At 35.8% G+C, this 24,923-nt stretch overlaps 1 protein-coding gene across 1 annotated transcript; it reads left to right on the forward strand.

Annotated features, from left to right (window-relative positions):
* The first annotated feature begins 984 nt into the window (after nt 1–984).
* Nucleotides 985–24,171, forward strand: LOC117324973 (2-oxoglutarate and iron-dependent oxygenase domain-containing protein 3-like). Its single transcript, XM_033880826.1, has 10 exons — nt 985–1,041; nt 16,257–16,346; nt 18,458–18,666; nt 18,942–19,017; nt 20,631–20,673; nt 21,837–21,901; nt 22,099–22,155; nt 22,321–22,474; nt 23,022–23,145; nt 23,731–24,171. The coding sequence occupies exons 2-10, from the start codon at nt 16,291–16,293 to the stop codon at nt 23,871–23,873; spliced, it is 927 nt and encodes a 308-aa protein (XP_033736717.1). The 5' UTR covers nt 985–1,041; nt 16,257–16,290; the 3' UTR covers nt 23,874–24,171.
* The last annotated feature ends 752 nt before the right edge of the window (nt 24,172–24,923 follow it).

A 24,923-nucleotide genomic window follows, 5' to 3' on the forward strand; every position in this document is an offset into this window, starting at 1 on the left:
TGGAAGACCATGGATTTTGTTTTATAAGGATAAACTGGTAAGTTCTATATTGAGCAATATGAATGAAAGTTGACTAGAGTTCCTGGCAATATTAACAAGTGATCGACAAACATCATACAGCTGGTCTGTTAGTTTTAGTGGAACATTCCTAATCTGCTCACGGACGTCATTGATGTATAAATTAAAAGGTGATGGGGTTTAACTATCTCCCTGTTTAACCCCTCTGAATATATCACAGCGTTTGAAGTTAAATGAAGTTCGTTGCCAGCAGACTGGTCAGTATCCTTATCAACATCCAATCAAAGTGTTTTAAAATGTTTAACAAACTCGTGCCAATTTACTTAATTTTGGTCTTCTTAGTCAACTCCGTATTTATTATGTGATTTCAGAAAGTCCAGAATTTACTGAAATTTACTGAGGTAAAATGTTATAAATTTTGTCAAATAATTAAGTGTGGAAAGTTTCCTTTTTTAGCTTCGACAATTTATTCGTTTTTCTTTTCGTGTTTTGGTGTTCATAAAAACGAATGTTTGAATTTCCTTGGTGCAGGTTTAGCCTGTCTTTAAACCAATTGACACTTGGTGCAGAGATCACATGTTCAGGTAGAGCATTCCACGGTTGAATCACCCTGTTACTGAAATAGCTGGGGATTACTTGTTTCTTATATTTTTTAACAGTTTGTTCGAGTGCCCTCTTGTGGCCATGTATTCGTATAGGGTGAAGAGCTTTTCTTTTTGCAGACTGTCAATGTTGTTCAAGATTTTGTATACCTGTAAAAGCTTACTCCGCAATTAAAGTTACATGATATTCTGATAGCGGTTTGTTTGTGACCTGACAAGTAGCTAGGTTCTTTGACCGTAAAATACTGAAACGAGGAAAGCAACCCAGCCTCCATGAAAACTACTTGGAGCAGGTAAATGTAAACGGTGTGTTGACACCAAGATTTTGGCTTTAGCACAGTTACCTCCCTTGTATCACTCTCCACTTTTTATAACAACAATCACACGTGTAATGAGTCAACAACCTAATGCAGTGCACCAGGTAAGATCCACGTCTGCTACCAAGATTTTTGTAATATTTCCAGTTGGGATGCATACTACTAGACATGATAATCAGTGAAAGAGTTTGATTTAGAATAAGAAAGCATGGACCCGTCAACCAAGTGAGACTCTCGGGAATCTCGTCCTGCCGTAGGCTAATACAATCAACCACAGTACTGTTAACTATTGATCTAAGCTTAGGGGTCGAACCCTGGTCCGGGGTTGAAAATATCATTCTTGGACACAGGAACGTGTCTAGGTAATCTTAGTAACTCCGTTTGGAAGGAATCATATGTTAACTAAAAGTAATATATGTATATGTGCTTCCTATTTTGTATAACATTGTTTCTTGACACTTCAATTCACATGTATGGATTGCATGCATATGTTTTACTCCTATAACACAAGAGGCCGCTGGTCGGCTCTTTTTCTATCGGATATTATTTGCCGACTGCGACCTCTTATTTCCGAAGCACTAGATCTAATTCTTTGATGCAGTTTCCGCCCGAAATCCGGACGGAACAAAATATGCTTGAAAAAAACACTTGAGTGGTTGACAGGTCATTACAACGATGTCTACGTATGATGTATGCAATATTTATCCCATATGTATGTCACAGACACAAATATATAGTATAATACGGTGTTGAACACACACAATACATGCCCATGTTGTTGTAGTACTTTTCTCATCAGGACCTGTCAGCATACATCCGCGTCTGTACGGGCGGTCTGTACAGGTCTCTGTCTGTACAGGAAGTCCCCAACTGTACTGCGGCGCGTTCGTTGCTGTTGTAATGCTTGTAAAGATACTGTAGGGTTCAAACTGTCTATCATCAAGAACACTTTGAATATCAAGATTTCAATAAAGAAATGGTTATGGAAGTTTCAAAATAACCATTGACAATATCTAATCATGATTGACTTGTGTAATCAAGCACTATAATTGTACAAATAATGAATGATAACATACCTGTTATGATATCGATCGTTGTATAATGTCCACTACGAAAAACATAACCGGTACGGTTAGGGATGTAAATAAAAGTTATATTATATCAACAATACAAGTACTGATGTTGACCTTTACAGTCAGGGATGTAAATTAAAGTTGTAGTATATCATAAATACAGGTACTAAGATTGACCGGTACGGTCGGGGATGTAAATTAAAGCTGTAATATATATCTTTAATACATGTACATGTACTAATGTTGACCGGTACGGTCAGGGATGTAAATTTAAGCTGTATGATATTATTATAACAGGTACTTATGTTGACAAGTATGGTCAGGGATGTCAATCAAAGTTATAGTATTTCATAAATACAGGTACTAATGTTGACCGGTACAGTCAGGGATGTAAATCAAAGTTGTAGTATATCATAAATACAGGTACTAATAATGACCGGTACAGTCAGGGATGTAAATTAAAGTTATATATTATCATTAATACAGGTACTTGTGTTGACCGGTACAGTCAGGGATGTAAATAAAAGCTGTAATATATCTTTAATACAGGTACTGATGTTGACCGGTACAGTGAGGGATGTAAATTAAAGTTTTATTATATCATAAATAAAGTTACGTATGTCGACCGGTACGGTCAGGGATGTAAATTAAAGATGTATATTATCATTAATACAGGTACTTATGTTGACCGGTACAGTCAGGGATGTAAATCAAAGTTGTAGTATATCATAAATACAGGTACTAATATTGACCGGTACAGTCAGGGATGTAAATTAAAGTTATATATTATCATTAATACAGGTACTAGTGTTGACCAGTACAGTCAGGGATGTAAATAAAAGCTGTAATATATCTTTAATACAGGTACTAGTGTTGACCGGTACAGTCAGGGATGTAAATTAAAGTTGTAGTATATCATAAAAACAGGTACTAATATTGACCGGTACAGTCAGGGATGTAAATTCAAGCTGTAATATATCTTTAATACAGGTACTTATGTTGACATGTACGGTCAGGGATGTAAATTAAAGCTGTATATTATCTTTAATACAGGTACTAATGCTGACCGGTACGGTCAGGGATGTAAATTAAAGTTGTATATTATCATTAATACAGGTACTTATGTTGACCGGTACAGTCAGGGATGTATATTAAAGTTGTATATTATCATAAATACAGGTACCAAAGTTGACCGGTACAGTCAGGGATGTAAATTAAAGTTGTATATTATCATTAATGCAGGTACTAATGCTGACCGACACAGTCAGGGATGCAAGTTAAAGTTGTATTATATCTTTAATACAGGTACTTATTTCGGCCGGTACGGTCAGGGATGTAAATTAAAGTTGTATATTATCATAAATACAGCTACTAAAGTTGACCGGTACAGTCAGGGATGTAAATTAAAGTTGTATATTATCATTAATGCAGGTACTAATGTTGACCGGTACGGTCAGGGATGTAAATCAAAGTTGTATTATATCATGAATACAGGTACTAATGCTGACCGGTACAGTCAGGGATGTAAATCAAAGTTGTATCACATCATGAATACAGGTACTCATGTTGACCGGTAGAGTCAGGGATGTAAAATAAAGTTTTAGTATATCATCAATACAGGTACTAATGGTGACCGGTACGGTCGGGGATGTAAATTAAAGCTTTATTCTATCATGAATACAGGTACTAATGGTGACCGGTACAGTCAGGGATGTAAATTAAAGCTTTATTATATCATTAATACATGTACTAATGCTGACCGGTACGGTCAGGGATGTAAATTAAAGCTGTATTATATCTTTAAAACAGGTACTTATGTTGACCGGTACAGTCAGGGATGTAAATTAAAGTTGTAGTATATCATCAATACAGGTACTAATATTGACCGGTACAGTCAGGGATGTAAATTCAAGCTGTAATATATCTTTAATACAGGTACTTATGTTGACCGGTACGGTCAGGGATGTAAATTAAAATTGTATTATATCATTAATACAGGTACTAATGTTGACCGGTACGGTCAGGGATGTAAATCAAAGTTGTATTATATCATGAATACAGGTACTAATTCTGACCGGTACCGTCAGTGATGTAAATTAAAGTTGTATTATATCATTAATACAGGTACTGATGTTGACCGGTACGGTCAGGGATGCAAATTAAAGTTGTAGTATATCATAAATACAGGTAGTGATGTTGACCGGTACAGTCAGGGATGTAAATCAAAGTTGTATCACATCATGAATACAGGTACTCATGTTGATCGGTACAGTCAGGGATGTAAATTAAAGTTTTAGTATATCATCAATACAGGTACTAATATTGACCGGTACAGTCAGGGATGTAAATTCAAGCTGTTATATATCTTTAATACAGGTACTTATGTTGACCGGTACGGTCAGGGATGTAAATTAAAGTTGTATTATATCATTAATACAGGTACTAATGTTGACCGGTACGGTCAGGGATGTAAATCAAAGTTGTATTATATCATGAATACAGGTACTGATGTTGACCGGTACAGTCAGGGATGTAAATTAAAGTTGTATATTATCATTAATACAGGTACTAATGTTGACCGGTACAGTCAGGGATGTAAATTAAAGCTGTAATATATCTTTAACACAGGTACTAATGTTGACCGGTACAGTCAGGGATGTAAATTAAAGCTGTAATATATCTTTAATACAGGTACTTATGTTGACCGGTACAGTCAGGGATGTAAATTAAAGTTGTATTATATCATTAATACAGGTACTAATGTTGACCGGTACAGTCAGGGATGTAAATTAAAGTTGTATATTATCATTAATACAGGTACTAATGTTGACCGGTACAGTCAGGGATGTAAATTAAAGCTGTAATATATCTTTAACACAGGTACTAATGTTGACCGGTACAGTTAGGGATGTAAATTAAAGTTGTATATTATCATTAATACAGGTACTAATGTTGACCGGTACAGTCAGGGATGTAAATTAAAGCTGTAATATATCTTTGACACAGGTACTGATGTTGACCGGTACAGTCAGGGATGTAAATTAAAGTTGTATTATATCTTTAATACAGGTACTAATGTTGACCGGTACGGCCAGGGATGTAAATCAATATTTGCATCTGTCTTGTTTCTGAGGAGAGTGCAACTTTTTGTCAGTTTCCCGTGGTGCAAGTTTCACAAAGTATCTAAAAGTTTGGTTACCTCAATCTGTTGCCATGCGCTAGCCGTTCGCCTTTTAATGTACCATATTGTAGAATTGCGGGGAAATCTCAGCACTATATGGAAAACCTGTACACCTATCGGCTGCGATTTGTAGTTATATCGGAGAAAATAAGTTTCATCTTTAAACGGGTACATGGAGTGGATATCAGTGTCGAAAGTTTGAAGTGGTATACGTAGTCATACATAATATTTTACATAAAGTGGTTAAAGATAGAAAAATTACATCACTGTATACGCAAGTAAAAATGGCAGTATCTTACATACATACTATTAATATTCAATGGTTTTCTGTTAATCCTATGATTGATAATACAAACATACTAACTACAGAACGTGTTTATTTCAGTTGCAGACAAAAGTCTGTGGGAAAGCATGAATCAATACGTATTCGATTCCTTAAGAACTCTGCAGTCAAAATTGTCCAGATGTAATGACTGCTGTAGCGGAGATTATTTATCCATCCACTGCCCTCTATGTCCAGTTTCAAAATATAAACCCAGAGCAGCATCAAAATTACGTGCACATTTGGAAGTGCATTGAAAAACACGCATAGAAGGTAGAAATGGTAAGTAGCGAACAAAGTCCATTCCTTAAGTAAAGAGTTATAATGATATAAGCAGGGTCCGTTTTTAGATAATTGGTCACTACTTACTAATGGGGTAATGCTCTTTTCCGCGTCAGCGTCTACACACCTTAAAGTTATGCAGGTTAGTATTTAAAAAGATATTGTGTCCACAAGTATGCATCCTAGACCCCTCTAATTTGGCATATACAACCATTAGATATTTAAGATTGATGTCACGTCAATTTACTGTTGATTTATTGGGTAATTTTTGGACGTAACATTCGTCCTGTTAATTGTGAAAGACTTTTAAGTTTACGAATATGTATCCCATATTAGTTAATAAATAATTGTGTAACAAATACTGTTGACAATTTGATCTTAATACGTATGTATTGATGATCAATCTCAAACGACAATGCCGAAAAACCCTGTAATGATATAACTTTTAAGATTCGCCGATTTTAGTGTCAGGACCCGAACGAAGTGAAGGTTGAAGTAGTTGGTTTCCCATCAAAATCTTTTGCGTGTCCATATTGGGTTCTCTGTAGTATTTGATATATTACAATTTGTGTTAGCGATTATTACCAGCTAACATCATACAATGGTAAATTACTACGTGAAGTGGCCAATTCAAAAAGGTGTCGTATTGTTTCTCCTTTAAAAGTGCAAGCAAAATAATGGTAATATCTGTTTCACTCGTATGACTCTTGCTTCGCACTCGAGAAAAAATGTACTTTGTTTCTGTATTAGTAATACTGATATACTGATAAAGCATATAGATCTCTTTGTGTATGAGGGAAACATTTCCTCTGGACCAAATCATTTCTTTTTCATGCTTTATAGCTAACGTCCATAATGCACCAACTACATGTGCAAGTAAAGCTAGTATTTTCTCAAAGTAGAATGTGATATTCAAAATCCCCCGCCGAATATCCAGATGACACTTTATGAAATATTTTTGCATGCCAATTAAAATCATTTGTTATGCGAAGTATAAGAATGTGAAAAATAACTTCAATGGCAATAACACACAAATCACAAAGAATGCAGCTATCAAACTGTAATCACATCTTCACATAGTGGTGTACCACACTTCAAAACGTAGATCTAATCCTCAGGGCACAGTAAATTTGTTCCCGAATCCCTTGACCATTACTGTCTATCATAGATTACTGTTCACAATTCTATTCCCGAAGCAAATGTATACAAACGCGGGATCAGTTTGTGGAAACAGCTGGTCGACTCAAGGCGATAATACTCATTTATCAAACAATTAATTATAGTCATTGACACTATGGCTGTCCTGCCGTCAAGATAACACTCTTTAGTTAAAACAAGTTTTATTTCCAGATAAATGCAAAAGGACTGGACACAAGTTACCCTAGAAAGTTATCTCTGCATTCATGTATAGATGTATATATAAAATTGTAAAGTTGCTGAAAAGAGTATCTGCATATTTATCGCATCATCGAATGTGCGTGTGTGTGTGTCTTTTCTGGTCGTTAGTAAATATTAGTTGTTCGATATGTTAAGTGCTAAGAGTAAACTAATGACCCGAAATTCGAGTGGAAATTTAATTAAGTTATCTTTCAATTCTAAACTGTCTTATTAGCCAGTGCAGGGAGATTGTTTTACCTGTCAGGACACCTGGCTTGCTAACCTTTAGTATATGTCCGATAAGGTTAAGTCATCACCTCTCCGGATTAAGGGGGGCACAACTTATTTCAAGCCTATTTGCGTGTGTCATTTTTCATGTGAAGGTATGATGAAAGTATCGTGCATGTTACTAATCAGTTTCATCGTAAACATCTTAGCTAGGCGCACGTCAACGCTTACCTCCAAGTCTAACACAAAACAGTCTCAGAAGATTGAGTTTATTGTACCCCGGGGGTATACTGGAATCGGCCTGTCGGTCTGTCTGTCGTCCCATAATCGTGTCCGGACAACTCATCCTAAACCGATGGGCCGATTCCAATGAAACCTCACACGCATATAAAGGATCGAATGTAGATTTGCATGCAGCTGTTAAAATTACAAAATTTCGGTTGGCAAGGTGGCCGGTCATTTTCAACAGGTTTTCCTTGTCCGGACAGCTTCTTAACTGGTGATCCGATTCCAATGAAACTTCACACAAATATAAAGGGTCGTGTGTAGAATTATGGTTACTATGGTAATAGGTCATTATAAAGAGCTATACCCCTCAGTCGTTTGGCCGATTTCATATTTATCCAAAATGAAATATGAATTTGTAAGTATTCAAAATACTACAAAACTGTACTTTGCAAATAGCATGGAGGGGGAGCGGGGTATATAAGTCAGCCATCGGCTTACAGTTATAAAAGGTCATAATTTTTTTTAAAGATGTTTTATCTCCCAATACAGGTAAATATGAATGATTAGAAAACAAGAAGAGACTGTTTCATGTTTTTATGCAACACTTTAAATATCTTGAACACCTGTACTTAACGCTAAACTTTATCTTTATATCTTTTAAATTTAAGATGCGAATAGATAATTGATTGCATTCAGATGAAATTCCGTTGCGCAGAGTCTCCACATTTTACCCGAAATTCTGTAATACAAATGTATATGCGATTATTTTTTGACGCTGATATTTATTTATTCAGTTATTCCATTTGCTGCTATTGATAACATATTTCTTTACCGTACGGCACTGAGATACATTTGATGCATTTTTGTGACCAGTACTGAATACGTTGTCAGCGGTGTTACATTTGAATTATCATACTTGTTGTAATACTATTGATATATTAGTTTGTTTCTTGAAATTGATATATTAATGTTAAAAGATTATTTGAATACAAACTTCAAATATATGTCCGTGATAGAACATATTGGATGTTTCGTGTTCATAATATCGTAAGTGAAAACAATGAAATCATTAAAAAATGTTTTATGCACATTTAATATACGCACTATAATCCCATAGATCGTCGCCCGATTCTCAGCGATCCTCGTTGTTTCTCAAACTTTTCTTTATAGAGACCAACCAACCAATTGTTTTCCCATAGACTTTAGTGTTAACGTTTTGGAGTATTTCATTCAAATTCTTGAATTCAATATGACAATATGGTTTATAACAAAAGTTTAGGGTCTGATATAACACCTAATCAAAAAAAAAAGTTGGGTCCTTCAGCTCAAATTTTCTCCAGGGTAGCCATTTTGAAAATAGGTGAATTTCGCAGTAAAAATTCTCAAAAATCTTAAATGTTTACCTGTTTACTATTATTACGTGAACTTTTGGGAAAAAAACCAATCGGACTTAAGAAATTTATATCAACATTTCTTATTGATAGTTACCTATCAGGCTACATATCTATTTTCTCACTTCATAACATACTGGCCAATCAGTGGCTGCCAGACATTTCATCCTTGGCTCAACGTTCTATACACAGGGGCTGTTTCAAAAATATATTTTTTCAATTGGTTGGTTGTTCCCTAATAAGTGCATGTATTAAAGATATATTACAGCTTGTATTTACATCCCTGACTGTATCGGTCAACATTGGTACCTGTATTTATGATAATATACAGCTTTAATTTACATCCCTGACTGTACCGGTCAACACCAGTACCTGTATTTATGATATAATACAACTTTAATTTACATCCCTGACTGTACCGGTCAATATTAGTACCTGTATTTATGATATACTACAACTTTAATTTACATCCCTGACTGTACCGGTCAATATTAGTACCTGTATTAATGATATACTACAACTTTAATTTACATCCCTGACTGTACCGGTCAATATTAGTACCTGTATTAATGATATAATACAACTTTAATTTACATCCCTGACTGTACCGGTCAGCATTAGTACATGTATTAAAGATATATTACAGCTTGTATTTACATCCCTGACTGTATCGGTCAACATTGGTACCTGTATTTATGATAATATACAGCTTTAATTTACATCCCTGACTGTATCGGTCAACATTGGTACCTGTATTTATGATAATATACAGCTTTAATTAACATCCCTGACTGTACCGGTCAACACCAGTACCTGTATTTATGATATACTACAACTTTAATTAACATCCCTGACTGTACCGGTCAATATTAGTACCTGTATTAATGATATAATACAACTTTAATTTACATCCCTGACTGTACCGGTCAGCATTAGTACATGTATTAAAGATATATTACAGCTTGTATTTACATCCCTGACTGTATCGGTCAACATTGGTACCTGTATTTATGATAATATACAGCTTTAATTTACATCCCTGACTGTACCGGTCAGCATTAGTACCTGTATTAATGATATATTACAACTTTAATTTACATCCCTGACTGTACCGGTCAATATTAGTACCTGTATTTATGATATAATACAACTTTAATTTACATCCCTGACTGTACCGGTCAATATTAGTACCTGTATTAAAGATATATTACAGCTTTAATTTACATCCCTGACTGTACCGGTCAATATTAGTACCTGTATTAATGATATAATACAACTTTAATTTACATCCCTGACTGTACCGGTCAGCATTAGTACATGTATTAAAGATATATTACAGCTTGTATTTACATCCCTGACTGTATCGGTCAACATTGGTACCTGTATTTATGATAATATACAGCTTTAATTTACATCCCTGACTGTACCGGTCAACACCAGTACCTCTATTTATGATATAATACAACTTTAATTTACATCCCTGACTGTACCGGTCAATATTAGTACCTGTATTTATGATATACTACAACTTTAATTTACATCCCTGACTGTACCGGTCAATATTAGTACCTGTATTAATGATATACTACAACTTTAATTTACATCCCTGACTGTACCGGTCAATATTAGTACCTGTATTAATGATATAATACAACTTTAATTTACATCCCTGACTGTACTTGTCAATATTAGTACCTGTATTAATGATATAATACAACTTTAATTTACATCCCTGACTGTACCGGTCAGCATTAGTACATGTATTAAAGATATATTACAGCTTGTATTTACATCCCTGACTGTATCGGTCAACATTGGTACCTGTATTTATGATAATATACAGCTTTAATTTACATCCCTGACTGTACCGGTCAACACCAGTACCTGTATTTATGATATAATACAACTTTAATTTACATCCCTGACTGTACCGGTCAATATTAGTACCTGTATTTATGATATAATACAACTTTAATTTACATCCCTGACTGTACCGGTCAATATTAGTACCTGTATTTATGATATACTACAACTTTAATTTACATCCCTGACTGTACCGGTCAATATTAGTACCTGTATTAATGATATAATACAACTTTAATTTACATCCCTGACTGTACCGGTCAATATTAGTACCTGTATTAATGATATATTACAACTTTAATTTACATCCCTGACTGTATCGGTCAATATTAGTACCTGTATTAATGATATAATACAACTTTAATTTACATCCCTGACTGTACCGGTCAGCATTAGTACATGTATTAAAGATATATTACAGCTTGTATTTACATCCCTGACTGTACCGGTCAACATTGGTACCTGTATTTATGATAATATACAGCTTTAATTTACATCCCTGACTGTACCGGTCAACACCAGTACCTGTATTTATGATATAATACAACTTTAATTTACATCCCTGACTGTACCGGTCAATATTAGTACCTGTATTTATGATATACTACAACTTTAATTTACATCCCTGACTGTACCGGTCAATATTAGTACCTGTATTAATGATATACTACAACTTTAATTTACATCCCTGACTGTACCGGTCAATATTAGTACCTGTATTAATGATATAATACAACTTTAATTTACATCCCTGACTGTACCGGTCAATATTAGTACCTGTATTAATGATAATATACAACTTTAATTTACATCCCTGACTGTACCGGTCAGCATTAGTACCTGTATTAAGATATATTACAGCTTTAATTTACATCCCTGACTGTACCGGTCAACATTAGTACCTGTATTTATGATATAATACAACTTTAATTTACATCCCTGACTGTACCGGTCAATATTAGTACCTGTATTTATGATATAATACAACTTTAATTTACATCCCTGACTGTACCGGTCAATATTAGTACCTGTATTTATGATATACTACAACTTTAATTTACATCCCTGACTGTACCGGTCAGCATTAGTACATGTATTAAAGATATATTACAGCTTGTATTTACATCCCTGACTGTATCGGTCAACATTGGTACCTGTATTTATGATAATATACAGCTTTAATTTACATCCCTGACTGTACCGGTCAACATTAGTACCTGTATTTATGATATAATACAACTTTAATTTACATCCCTGACTGTACCGGTCAATATTAGTACCTGTATTTATGATATACTACAACTTTAATTTACATCCCTGACTGTACCGGTCAATATTAGTACCTGTATTAATGATATACTACAACTTTAATTTACATCCCTGACTGTACCGGTCAATATTAGTACCTGTATTAATGATATAATACAACTTTAATTTACATCCCTGACTGTACTTGTCAATATTAGTACCTGTATTAATGATATAATACAACTTTAATTTACATCCCTGACTGTACCGGTCAGCATTAGTACATGTATTAAAGATATATTACAGCTTGAATTTACATCCCTGACTGTACCGGTCAACATTAGTACCTGTATTTATGATATAATACAGCTTTAATTTACATCCCTGACTGTACCGGTCAACACTAGTACCTGTATTTATGATATAATACAACTTTAATTTACATCCCTGACTGTACCGGTCAATATTAGTACCTGTATTTATGATATACTACAACTTTAATTTACATCCCTGACTGTACCGGTCAATATTAGTACCTGTATTAATGATATACTACAACTTTAATTTACATCCCTGACTGTACCGGTCAATATTAGTACCTGTATTAATGATATAATACAACTTTAATTTACATCCCTGACTGTACCGGTCAGCATTAGTACATGTATTAAAGATATATTACAGCTTGTATTTACATCCCTGACTGTATCGGTCAACATTGGTACCTGTATTTATGATAATATACAGCTTTAATTTACATCCCTGACTGTACCGGTCAATATTAGTACCTGTATTATGATATAATACAACTTTAATTTACATCCCTGACTGTACCGGTCAATATTAGTACCTGTATTAATGATATACTACAACTTTAATTTACATCCCTGACTGTACCGGTCAATATTAGTACCTGTATTAATGATATAATACAACTTTAATTTACATCCCTGACTGTACTTGTCAATATTAGTACCTGTATTAATGATATAATACAACTTTAATTTACATCCCTGACTGTACCGGTCAGCATTAGTACATGTATTAAAGATATATTACAGCTTGTATTTACATCCCTGACTGTACCGGTCAACATTGGTACCTGTATTTATGATAATATACAGCTTTAATTTACATCCCTGACTGTACCGGTCAACACCAGTACCTGTATTTATGATATAATACAACTTTAATTTACATCCCTGACTGTACCGGTCAATATTAGTACCTGTATTTATGATATACTACAACTTTAATTTACATCCCTGACTGTACCGGTCAATATTAGTACCTGTATTAATGATATACTACAACTTTAATTTACATCCCTGACTGTACCGGTCAATATTAGTACCTGTATTAATGATATAATACAACTTTAATTTACATCCCTGACTGTACTTGTCAATATTAGTACCTGTATTAATGATATAATACAACTTTAATTTACATCCCTGACTGTACCGGTCAGCATTAGTACATGTATTAAAGATATATTACAGCTTGTATTTACATCCCTGACTGTACCGGTCAACATTGGTACCTGTATTTATGATAATATACAGCTTTAATTTACATCCCTGACTGTACCGGTCAACACCAGTACCTGTATTTATGATATAATACAACTTTAATTTACATCCCTGACTGTACCGGTCAATATTAGTACCTGTATTAATGATATACTACAACTTTAATTTACATCCCTGACTGTACCGGTCAATATTAGTACCTGTATTAATGATATAATACAACTTTAATTTACATCCCTGACTGTACCTGTCAATATTAGTACCTGTATTAATGATATAATACAACTTTAATTTACATCCCTGACTGTACCGGTCAGCATTAGTACATGTATTAAAGATATATTACAGCTTGTATTTACATCCCTGACTGTATCGGTCAACATTGGTACCTGTATTTATGATAATATACAGCTTTAATTTACATCCCTGACTGTACCGGTCAACACCAGTACCTGTATTTATGATATAATACAACTTTAATTTACATCCCTGACTGTATCGGTCAGCATTAGTACCTGTATCAAAGATATATTACAGCTTGAATTTACATCCCTGACTGTACCGGTCAATATTAGTACCTGTATTAATGATATAATACAACTTTAATTTACATCCCTGACTGTACCGGTCAATATTAGTACCTGTATTTATGATATACTACAACTTTAATTTACATTCCTGACTGTACCGGTCAATATTAGTACCTGTATTAAAGATATATTACAGCTTGAATTTACATCCCTGACTGTACCGGTCAATATTAGTACCTGTATTTATGATATAATACAACTTTAATTTACATCCCTGACTGTACCGGTCAATATTAGTACCTGTATTTATGATATAATACAACTTTAATTTACATCCCTGACTGTACCGGTCAATATTAGTACCTGTATTAATGATATATACAACTTTAATTTACATCCCTGACTGTACCGGTCAATATTAGTACCTGTATTATGATATAATACAACTTTAATTTACATCCCTGACTGTACCGGTCAACATTAGTACCTGTATTAATGATATATACAGCTTTAATTTACATCCCTGACTGTACCGGTCAAGCATTAGTACCTGTATTATGATATAATTACAAGCTTTAATTTACATCCCTGACTGTACCGGTCAACTATTAGTACCTGTATTTATGATATAATACAACTTTAATTTACATCCCTGACTGTACCGGTCAATATTAGTACCTGTATTTATGATATACTACAACTTTAATTTACATCCCTGACTGTACCGGTCAATATTAGTACCTGTATTCATGATATACTACAACTTTAATTTACATCCCTGACCGTACCGGTCAAGATCAGTACCTGTATTGATGATAATAATAATAATGATGTAATGTTGAGAGGAACAGTTGTGATATTGCCATTCGTCTTTAAATAACACTTAATGTGTAACAAAAGCCTGTATAGACGTCACAGTACATGTTGTATCGAATGCACCCCGGTACAGTTGGGTCCTTCCGGTACAGACAGAGACCTGTACAGGCGGGGATGTAGGCTGACAGACCCTACTCACTTTTCTAGTCGTTTTTAAAAATGGCTGCCTAAAGGTTGATACAAAATAAGTGTCGTTATTTCAAACGGAACAAAATGATACGGACTTTGTTGTATTTCGCTTGTAGGACATAGTTTGTAATCCTTTTTTGTATTAACCGGCAAATCACGTGGTATTTTTACTAACACTAACGGCAGTATATTCTGCTTGCGCTCTGCTCCGCTTCGGAAGAAGAAAACTTCATAATATGTGTTTGTTACGAAATTATTCTCATTTAATCATTGGATTATGGAAAGAAATATATATTGGACACCGTTGATCATTTAAATGTAAGTTGACACGCTATATTTTTGCAATAAACGAACTTTGAAAATTTCATCGTCAGCATCGGGAAAATCAGCTATGGGCAGTTAGAGGTTACACGGCGCCTGTCAAAAGTATTTCGCCGTGTAAAACCTCTAACATTGTTACACGGCGCCTGTCAAAAGTATTTCGCCGTGTAAAACCTCTAACATTGTTGGAGTAGCATATGTTTGTTTCAGTCCATGTGTGTTTGGACTATAAACGAGTATTAGATGATTGAGGGACCTAGATTAACTGCTTAAAATGATATGTAGTTTTCGGGTATACTATGTCATAGAGGTTAATAAACACATTTTTCCTAGACTTGAAAAGTGTAACCACAATATCCGCTATGGACATTTCAAGAAGTTGACAATATTATGAAAGTAAAGAAAGTGTCGCGGGGATTTCTCTTGCAACCTTTGAACAGAATGAAGATAATGTAGGCTACTCTCTATATTGTTATTATTGTTTTAAAAGATTCACAATTATGGACGTGAAGGTTTGCTTTATTGTTTTATCTAAACCAACGATGTGTTGACATTAATTAAGTATCGATTACGGTCTTATTGGATAGCGTTAGATTGATAGTCATCACACAGTGCCTGGGTTCTGGTTCATATTAAGTTTTGCAAATAAGAAAATAATCACAATACTTACAATTCACATTAGATTTTTTTTTTCTTTTCTAAATAAATATGATGAATGGAATTGGTGTATAATTGTAGCCATACCCTCTAACAGCATAGGGAACATATTGAAATGACCGGGAAATCGTCTTCGCCAAGGAAAGTTCCAGTGCCGAAAAGAAATGGCGGGTAAGTGGAAAAGTTTTTTAACGTATAACTGACCCGTGCTGTCATGTTATACGTCCAAGTCAGTAATATACTAATATACCGTATCACACACCTGTCATAGTAAGGACAGTTTGACAGTTTTCACTTATCTCGCGGTTTTGAATTATGTAATTAAATATACGCTTGTATTTGTGTATCATATAATTGGTTGTTGAGTTTTGGATTATTTGACAGGGTTAATGTCAAACATCCAGCTGCTTGTTTCTTTATACATGGACGCCGAGGTTTCCTTCTGCTTTGCTACATAACATTTCTGTGACACAACCGTCATTAGCTGTCAGGGCTAGAGGAAGTTGGGGTTTGGCCGTCATCATCTGATAGACCCCAGTTATTAGACCAGCTGATTTCCTCTAGTCTTTCTAATTTTTCTATCACATTTTGATACGAATTCTGAATAATCAAATCGTAACCTATGATTTATCTTATTAGTGACGTGTCTTCTGTACTTCGTCTGGCATTTTGTTTTAAATTTCTCATTAAAACCCGAGGTTGCTATGACTTTGATGCTAATAGCTGTATACCATTTGAGATCATTCGATATTTAGAGTCCTTAATCAATGTTGGTTTGCACTTAATTTTGACGATTATGCAGAATTGAATGCAATCCTATCTGTCTTCCCATTCTTACATACTTGGTAGTCGAGGTATTTCTGCCTGGTGATAATGACATTATTAATCTATGATCATTTTAAGTGTTTAAAGTTGGCGATGCATAAGGTAGTCGTTAGCGATTAGGCAAGTTGATGATATGACAGAATCCGACAGGTTCTTTATATGGTATAGAAAGAGATGCAGTCCATCGGAACACGTCGCCCTTGAAGTGTTCCGATGGACTGCATCTCTTTCTATACCATATAAAGAACCTGTCGGATTCTGTAATAGGAATTGTCTCAAAGGACAACCAGCGTTTGTCTTACTGTGCTAAAATATTACAACAGAAATTTGGTTTCCCATCCATCGCCTTTGTATATATCTTGCATTTAAAACTTTTACCAACATCATTCTAAAACGGAGACCATTAAGATTGTGCTGCGTCCTGGAAGTTTTGAGAAACACAGCGAGTTCGTTGTCAAAATGGACAATAATGTAGTTTTTACGTTCATATTATGTCCCCATTACGTTCCTGTCGGGTTCTTACTGCGTCCGACACGTTTTCCCTAATTCCTTACCACGCACACGCGTGCACCACGCCCAATGCGTTCTTACTACGTTCTTATTATGACAAAAATATCTGTCTACGCGTGCACTAGGCATGTTCCACACACCTTACATGCTGCGTTCGTCTTCTTCCAAATAAGTAGTGCTTGACATGATATTTATTCTGTCATTAGTCGATCAAAATTGAAAGACAAATGCGAACCCAACGAAAGAAGGCCATCACTTATAGTGTTCGGAATGTTTACACGCAGTGAGGATCTGATGCGGACGTGTCATGAACGAAGTTACTCCAATAATATTAGAGGTTTACAAGACAGGAAAAGTAAGCACCGCGTGAACGTTTTGACAACCAAGCATGGCCTTCAAAAACGTGGCATGGTCATACCATTTGTTAATGTTCATATTCTCTGCACTGTACTGTTTATGAGAATAAACAATTGCCATTGTCATGATCATTGTACAAGCGCAGAGGTCGTAGTGAGAGCGCAATTACAATCCTTTCCGTCTGCGCTACGCTTCACAGCTTAATTATTATTATTAAGAGCTCATTTTGGGTAAGGGATCAGTGGAGGCGTTTTGGAAGCAGTTAGAATTTGGCAATGACGTCATAATATGAGCATGAAAACTGCATTATTGTCCATTTTGACCACACACTCGCAATGTTTCTCAAAATTTTCAGGATGCAGGTCTTCAGCTGAGCGTGCTGGTTCTTAGTTAGTGCGTTCTGATTCGACCCACGGTCATGTTTAGATTTCACCCACGTCCGCCACGTCCATTAAAACCATACCACGTCCTGATAAGTTTCTACCACGTACATAATACAAGTACAAGCTTTTCCAGGACGCGGTTGGACGTTGTGGGAACATGGCTGAGTGTGAGTTTTTTTACTAAGTTAAAATGGATTTTGGTGTCAGGAAATCATCAGAGAAGAAAGATGTCCCAGAGACCTCCCTCACACCTCTATACATATCTTCAATATCCGTGGCCATCTTTTCCGTGTTATATTACATGGTGACATACCAGGAGGGAGGGTTAGAAACATTTGTGCCAGTTGGGCAGACGACGGACAGAAAAGTACACGAGGTGACTTGCTCTAAGGACTACGACAAGGAACCTTTTCAAGGTATTCCCTTATACTATGGCGTTCATTGATGTATAAATGATATTTACATGCATGGATTAACTTACCCCGCTTATTGTCATTATTTTGAGATTGACATATGAAGTTATCAAATCACATTGTGGAATGTATGTTTTGTTTGCTATATTTGATGACATAAAATCACTGTCTATAAATAGACAAACGCTAATCATCAATTGCACTAATTCTATTGTGTGAATATATCTGATTTTGAGAACTTTTAAAAGTTATTTGTAATTATTTTTAATGACTTGTAGACTGTAAACCTAAACGGTGTGCACGAGTAGTCATGGATGACCTGGTGACAGAATCAGAAGCCAGACATCTGCGGGGGTAAATATCAATATACAGTGAGATTGTGTTGTTCGCAGGTAAATACCAATATACATTCAGATGGGGTTGTTCAGGGGTAAATATCAATATACAGTCAGATTGTGTTGTTCGCAGGTAAATACCAATATACAGTGAAATTATGTTGTTCAGGGGTAAATATCAATATGCAGCGAGATTGTGTTGTTCAGGGGTAAATATCAATATACAGTCAGATTGTGTTGTTCGCAGGTAAATACCAATATACAGTGAAATTATGTTGTTCAGGGGTAAATATCAATATGCAGCGAGATTGTGTTGTTCAGGGGTAAATATCAATATACAGTCAGATTGTGTTGTTCGCAGGTAAATACCAATATACAGTGAAATTATGTTGTTCAGGGGTCAATATGCAGCGAGATTGTGTTGTTCGGGGGTAAATATCAATATACAGTCAGATTGTGTTGTTCGGTGGTAAATATCAATATACAGTGAGATTGAGTTGTTCGGGGGTAAATATCAATATACAGTCAGATGGGGTTGTTCAGGGGTAAATATCAATATGCAGCGAGATTGTGTTAGGTGGTAAATATTAATATACAGTCAGAATGTGTTGTTCGGGGGTAAATTTTTACAGTCAGATTGTGTTGTTCTCGGGTAAATATCGGTATGCAGTAAGAATGTGTTGTTCGGGGGTAAATATTAATATACAGTCAGATTGTGTTGTTCTCGGGTAAATATCGGTATGCAGTCAGAATGTGTTGTTCGGGGGTAAATATTAATATACAGTGAAATTATGTTGTTCTCGGGTAAATATCGGTATGCAGTCAGATTGAGTTGTTCTCGGGTAAATATCAATATTCAGTCAGAATGTGTTATTCGGGTGTAAATATCAATATTATATACAGTGAGATTGAGTTGTTCTCGGGTAAATATCAATATACAGTCAGAATGTGTTATTCGGGTGTAAATATCCTCTATACATTCAGATTGTGTTATTCGGGTGTAAATATCAATATTCAGTCAGAATGTGTTATTTGGTGGTAAATATCAATATACAGTTAAATTGGTTTGTTTGGGGCCAATTGTTAATTAGAAATAAAATGAAATGGCTTGCAGGAAGCAATTTTTCATTTTCAAAATTAAAGTTTGTTATTGCTATTTCTTAAGAAGTACTCAATAGATCTTTCTCAATTTGTATATGTTCGTTTGATTTTGGGACTGGTGAGGGAAAACGATATGGGCGCAAGACGGTAATATGTGAATTTGACAGTTGAAGTTTTTTTATCGGTATTTCTTGAAAAGTACTGGATTTATTTTTCATTTCTTTTGTTGTGCTCATTTGAATGCGAGTCTTATCCAAGAAACAAAATCACCGACAGTTGGTCATCTTTTATTTTCACGGTTGAAGTTTTGTATTGCTCTTTCTTGAGAAATACTCAAACTAAACTAGTAGGTTCGTCTTCTGATCCAGAAATCAAAATAGCTTATAGTTGAAGATAAGCATTGCTATTTCTAATTTACAGAAAGTTCCTCAAATATCTCTCCTGGATTCAATATGCAGGTTATCCTAGTTACCTGGAATCTCTTGGTTTTTATCGTTATACTTCAAGTATGTTTTGTCACCTTCTATTCAGGGTAGCGGAGAGAGGTCTGGCATTGGGTGGAGGGGAAGGAGGAGTAAGTATAACTGCTATTTTCTTCCTTTATTAAATAATGTAAGGAATTTATAGAAATGTTGGACATTAACGTATAAGTGAACAAACCGACCTATCTGCGAAGGTTTTTATTGTGTTTACAGAACGTCATAACCTCATGCCTTACTGTAACGCATTATATCATTATATTTACATTCGGTGTTGCATTTGCCTATATGTCGTTAGTAAACCAAATAATATTCATGAGACTGTATACTACAATTTACAGTGATTCGGTCAGAGTAGGGATACAGCCCCAGGTGTTGCTGGTCAAAACAATGGCCGCCAGTTACGTTCGGCATGGAGAGCTTTCGAATGCTGGCATTTATAATCCACAACAAAAAATAAAGCAACTTCACAAGTTATGAAAGTAATATTTTATATTTAAAACACAATGTAGTCAACACAAAATAACTATAAGCGCCGTTCTTGATCTAGGAATTATCAAATTGTCAATGTCGTCACACTCACAGGGGCTCGTTTCCGAATTTTCAGAAATGTAAGATACGGCAACATCAAAAGTCCAGTATTTATTAAAACAAAAACCAAAAACCAAATCTTGTGAAAAATCGGGAGCATCGACATGTTTTCCGGTTGTGTGTGTATATAGATTTTAGTGTTGTGGTTATTCACTGATGTCAAAGGCCTACCTTACAAAATCGAGCCCCTGTGAAGTTGAAAATCGTCTGCTAGGCCTAAGATGTGACTGGTTAGACTTTAATCTGTTTCGAACGAAATATCCTTGAAATCGTTTTCACCTACTGTCAAGACGACTTTCATTTAGAATTTAAGAACTGATATTCTTCTGAAATTAACGTAAATCCAGTCGATAGAAACTTAAGTATTTCCGAGGAATCGAGTCTGTCCGGTGCAATACCTGTTCAAAGCCGCATCACTTCTAAATGTTAACCGTATAGCATTGCGCCGAAAAACGGCTTGGATTTTATACAATCGGAAATTATGCAATTGTGAATACCGGGCGACATTCTATTGATCTGTCACCCAAATTGTATTCATATCAACTGTATACTACCATTTGGTAACAGTTCAATGCTTAAATATCAATCACTGCTATCGGTGCTATTATTTACAAGTGTCTCCCTCAGCCGATTGTCAGATTGTAATTTTTACGAAATGTTGTTTCAGGCATCCATTTTGGATCTTCATTCAGGGGCACTGTCAAAGGGGAAATCGTTTGTCAACGTCTACAAGTATGTATTATATGTTTCCGGTATATCATTAAAGTATTGGATATATTTTAGATTTTACAATCTACATGTATTTAGATTATACCTATCTAAGGTACATGCGTCCACTTACGAACTTAAATATGTTGACTACGTATGACAATCTTTACATGTAGACCTTCAATGATGCAACTTTAAGTAGTGTGTTCTCTTTGTTCAAGGGTACTGGAAACAATGTCTGAAACTATATTCACCGAAGAGGATTTCCGTGTATATAGGTGAGTCTCGTAATTCTGGTTTTGTTTAGTAGCATTGGAGAAACACTAGTACTCATATTAAAACTTTTAATCGATACCTGTTTACGTAAAACACAGACTTATTTTATACTGGTAATGCTGTATTTTTACCTTGCTAAAATAATTTTATAATGTTTTCTCATACAGTAATGTGAAATCAAGAATCCATCAGGCCATTGCTAAAGAGTTTGGTGTAAAGCCGAGTGCATTGTTCCTTACCGAACCTACGTTTTTCTCTCGTATGAATACCAAACCAGCAAGTACGGTACACGATGAGTACTGGCATGCGCATATCGACAAGGTGAGATATATTTAGTCTAGTGCGCACTTCACAACGATACAGTAACATGATGTTAGCACTCAGAATGACAAATGGGTTCCACATTCATACTGGTTTATGATACAAATGGCATGGATGGACAGTATCGAAGTTTTGACATCTAACATGCTACATAACAGAGAGAACAATGCCTTTCTCCATATATTCCTGTCATGTTACTAAATAAGCCACACGCGATTGTTTATGTGTAACCATTTGTCATAGATTCCCTAAACAGCACCATTTGCACGATGCATTCTCCTGTACAAATATTGCACATTAGAACTTAAAGAAATGTACTTTCTAGATATAACACGTGCTTACAACTTGATAATATGCTATTTATGTATTTTCAAGCTTAACCCAAAATAACAGGAAATACATTACAACTCTGACGATAAGTGGCAATTTGTCTTTGATGTTTCGTGCATTCATACTGTAAATTCGTTGATATAAAGGTGCGCGGATATTAAACTATTCAATGTCCACTCTGTTTGTTAAGTATTTGTTATCAACTGCTGTTTGACAGGTGACGTACGGATCATTCCACTATACGTCACTTCTATACCTGTCCAGTTATGGCAAGGAGTTCTCGGGCGGCAGGTTTATCTTCGTAGATAAGGACGTCAACCGAACAGTGGAGCCCAGACTTGGTAAGTTTGTAGCCCACGAGAAACATTAATTGATCAGGGTCCATATAACCTGTAAGCATCGTGTTTCGTCTGTCGTTATGCACTGTCTCTGAACTTTCACATTTCATACTTCTCAACTTCCAGTGGCGGGATTTAGTTCGAACGTGCCTGCAATGATCTGAAGATGGTCCTGACCAAGTATTGCTAGTTTTGGGTTGGTCCACATTGAAAAAAAACAAAAACAAAACAAAAACAAAAAAAACCCCGAGAAATCAACCCCCCCCCCCCCCCCCCCCCCCCCCCCCCAAAAAAACACAACCCAAAACAAACAATTCAAAGACTTCCTATTTCAATAGTATCAATAAGCTAAATGGTGATAGTTGGGAGAGGGTTACTAGGGAAGACAGTCGACATATTGTCATTTTAAGATTTAAAGACTTGCCCGAATTTATCCTTAGATGGTCTTGGCAAGATGTAGTTATCTTTTGTGTTATGTTGGGCTAGGTTTTATTTTCTTTTGAAATATGCCATTTTCTCTTTCCAGCCCTGTTTAAATGAAATACCATTCAATGCTTTGTAATAAAATACTGATGCTTTCTTTTGAAGGTCGAGTGTCATTTTTCACTTCCGGTTCAGAGAACGTCCACTTCGTGGAGAAGCTGATAGAGGGAGAGCGGTTTGCCATCACAATATCATTTACATGTGACCCTACCCAGGCGATTAGCGATCCGGTGTTACGAACAGAATAACATATAATCCCGTTCATTTCTATAGTATTTTTAGGAGACAGACGCGATATATGATTTTCATATTGACCATTCCTGGTATTTGGTGTCAAGTTTTTGGATCATTTTTGGTTTTGGTTGGTCATGTGACTCAGTGGTCACCCATTCGCCTTTCACCTAGGCGACATGTGTTCGATTCCCGTTCTGTCGTGAAAAGTAATGGGGTCAGCTATGTTGGTTTTCCCTGGAAGCTTTTTTCCCCACAGTAAGACCCCTCCTGCGCTTCGATCCGGGCCATTAAGAATGTGGTTAGTATACTTGGTTTTCATTTAAATTGTCAATTTAATTTGTCCCCAATCAAAAGTAGTGTGGGCTTATTTTATCCTGGTGAGCGGCAGTGCCGGCTGATTTTGCTTTATTAGTACTGTATATTAACTTGGCACTGTGTGACGACTTAAGACTGGTCCGTACTGTGTGACGACTTAAGACTGGTCCGTACTGTGTGACGACTTAAGACTGGTCCGTACTGTGTGACGACTTAAGACTGGTCCGTACTGTGTGACGACTTAAGACTGGTCCGTACTGTGTGACGACTTAAGACTGGTCCGTACTGTGTGACGACTTAAGACTGGTCCGTACTGTGTGACGACTTAAGACTGGTCCGTACTGTGTGACGACTTAAGACTGGTCCGTACTGTGTGACGACTTAAGACTGGTCCGTACTGTGTGACGACTTAAGACTGGTCCGTACTGTGTGACGACTTAAGACTGGTCCGTACTGTGTGACGACTTAAGACTGGTCCGTACTGTGTGACGACTTAAGACTGGTCCGCACTGTGTGACGACTTAAGACTGGTCCGTACTGTGTGACGACTTAAGACTGGTCCGCACTGTGTGACGACTTAAGACTGGTCCGCACTGTGTGACGACTTAAGACTGGTCCGTACTGTGTGACGACTTAAGACTGGTCCGCACTGTGTGACGACTTAAGACTGGTCCGTACTGTGTGACGACTTAAGACTGGTCCGCACTGTGTGACGACTTAAGACTGGTCCGTACTGTGTGACGACTTAA

Source organism: Pecten maximus, chromosome 1 (assembly GCF_902652985.1).
Source record: "Pecten maximus chromosome 1, xPecMax1.1, whole genome shotgun sequence".
Classification (NCBI taxonomy): Eukaryota; Metazoa; Mollusca; class Bivalvia; order Pectinida; family Pectinidae; genus Pecten; species Pecten maximus.

Excerpts from the sequence above, each read along its gene's own strand:
- LOC117324973 (XM_033880826.1), top strand. The coding sequence starts at position 16,291 with ATGACCGGGAAATCGTCTTCGCCAAGGAAAGTTCCAGTGCCGAAAAGA. Across the intron at positions 22,475-23,021 it reads GGCATGCGCATATCGACAAG|GTGACGTACGGATCATTCCA; the intron begins GTGAGATATATT and ends GCTGTTTGACAG. Across the intron at positions 23,146-23,730 it reads AACAGTGGAGCCCAGACTTG|GTCGAGTGTCATTTTTCACT; the intron begins GTAAGTTTGTAG and ends TTTCTTTTGAAG.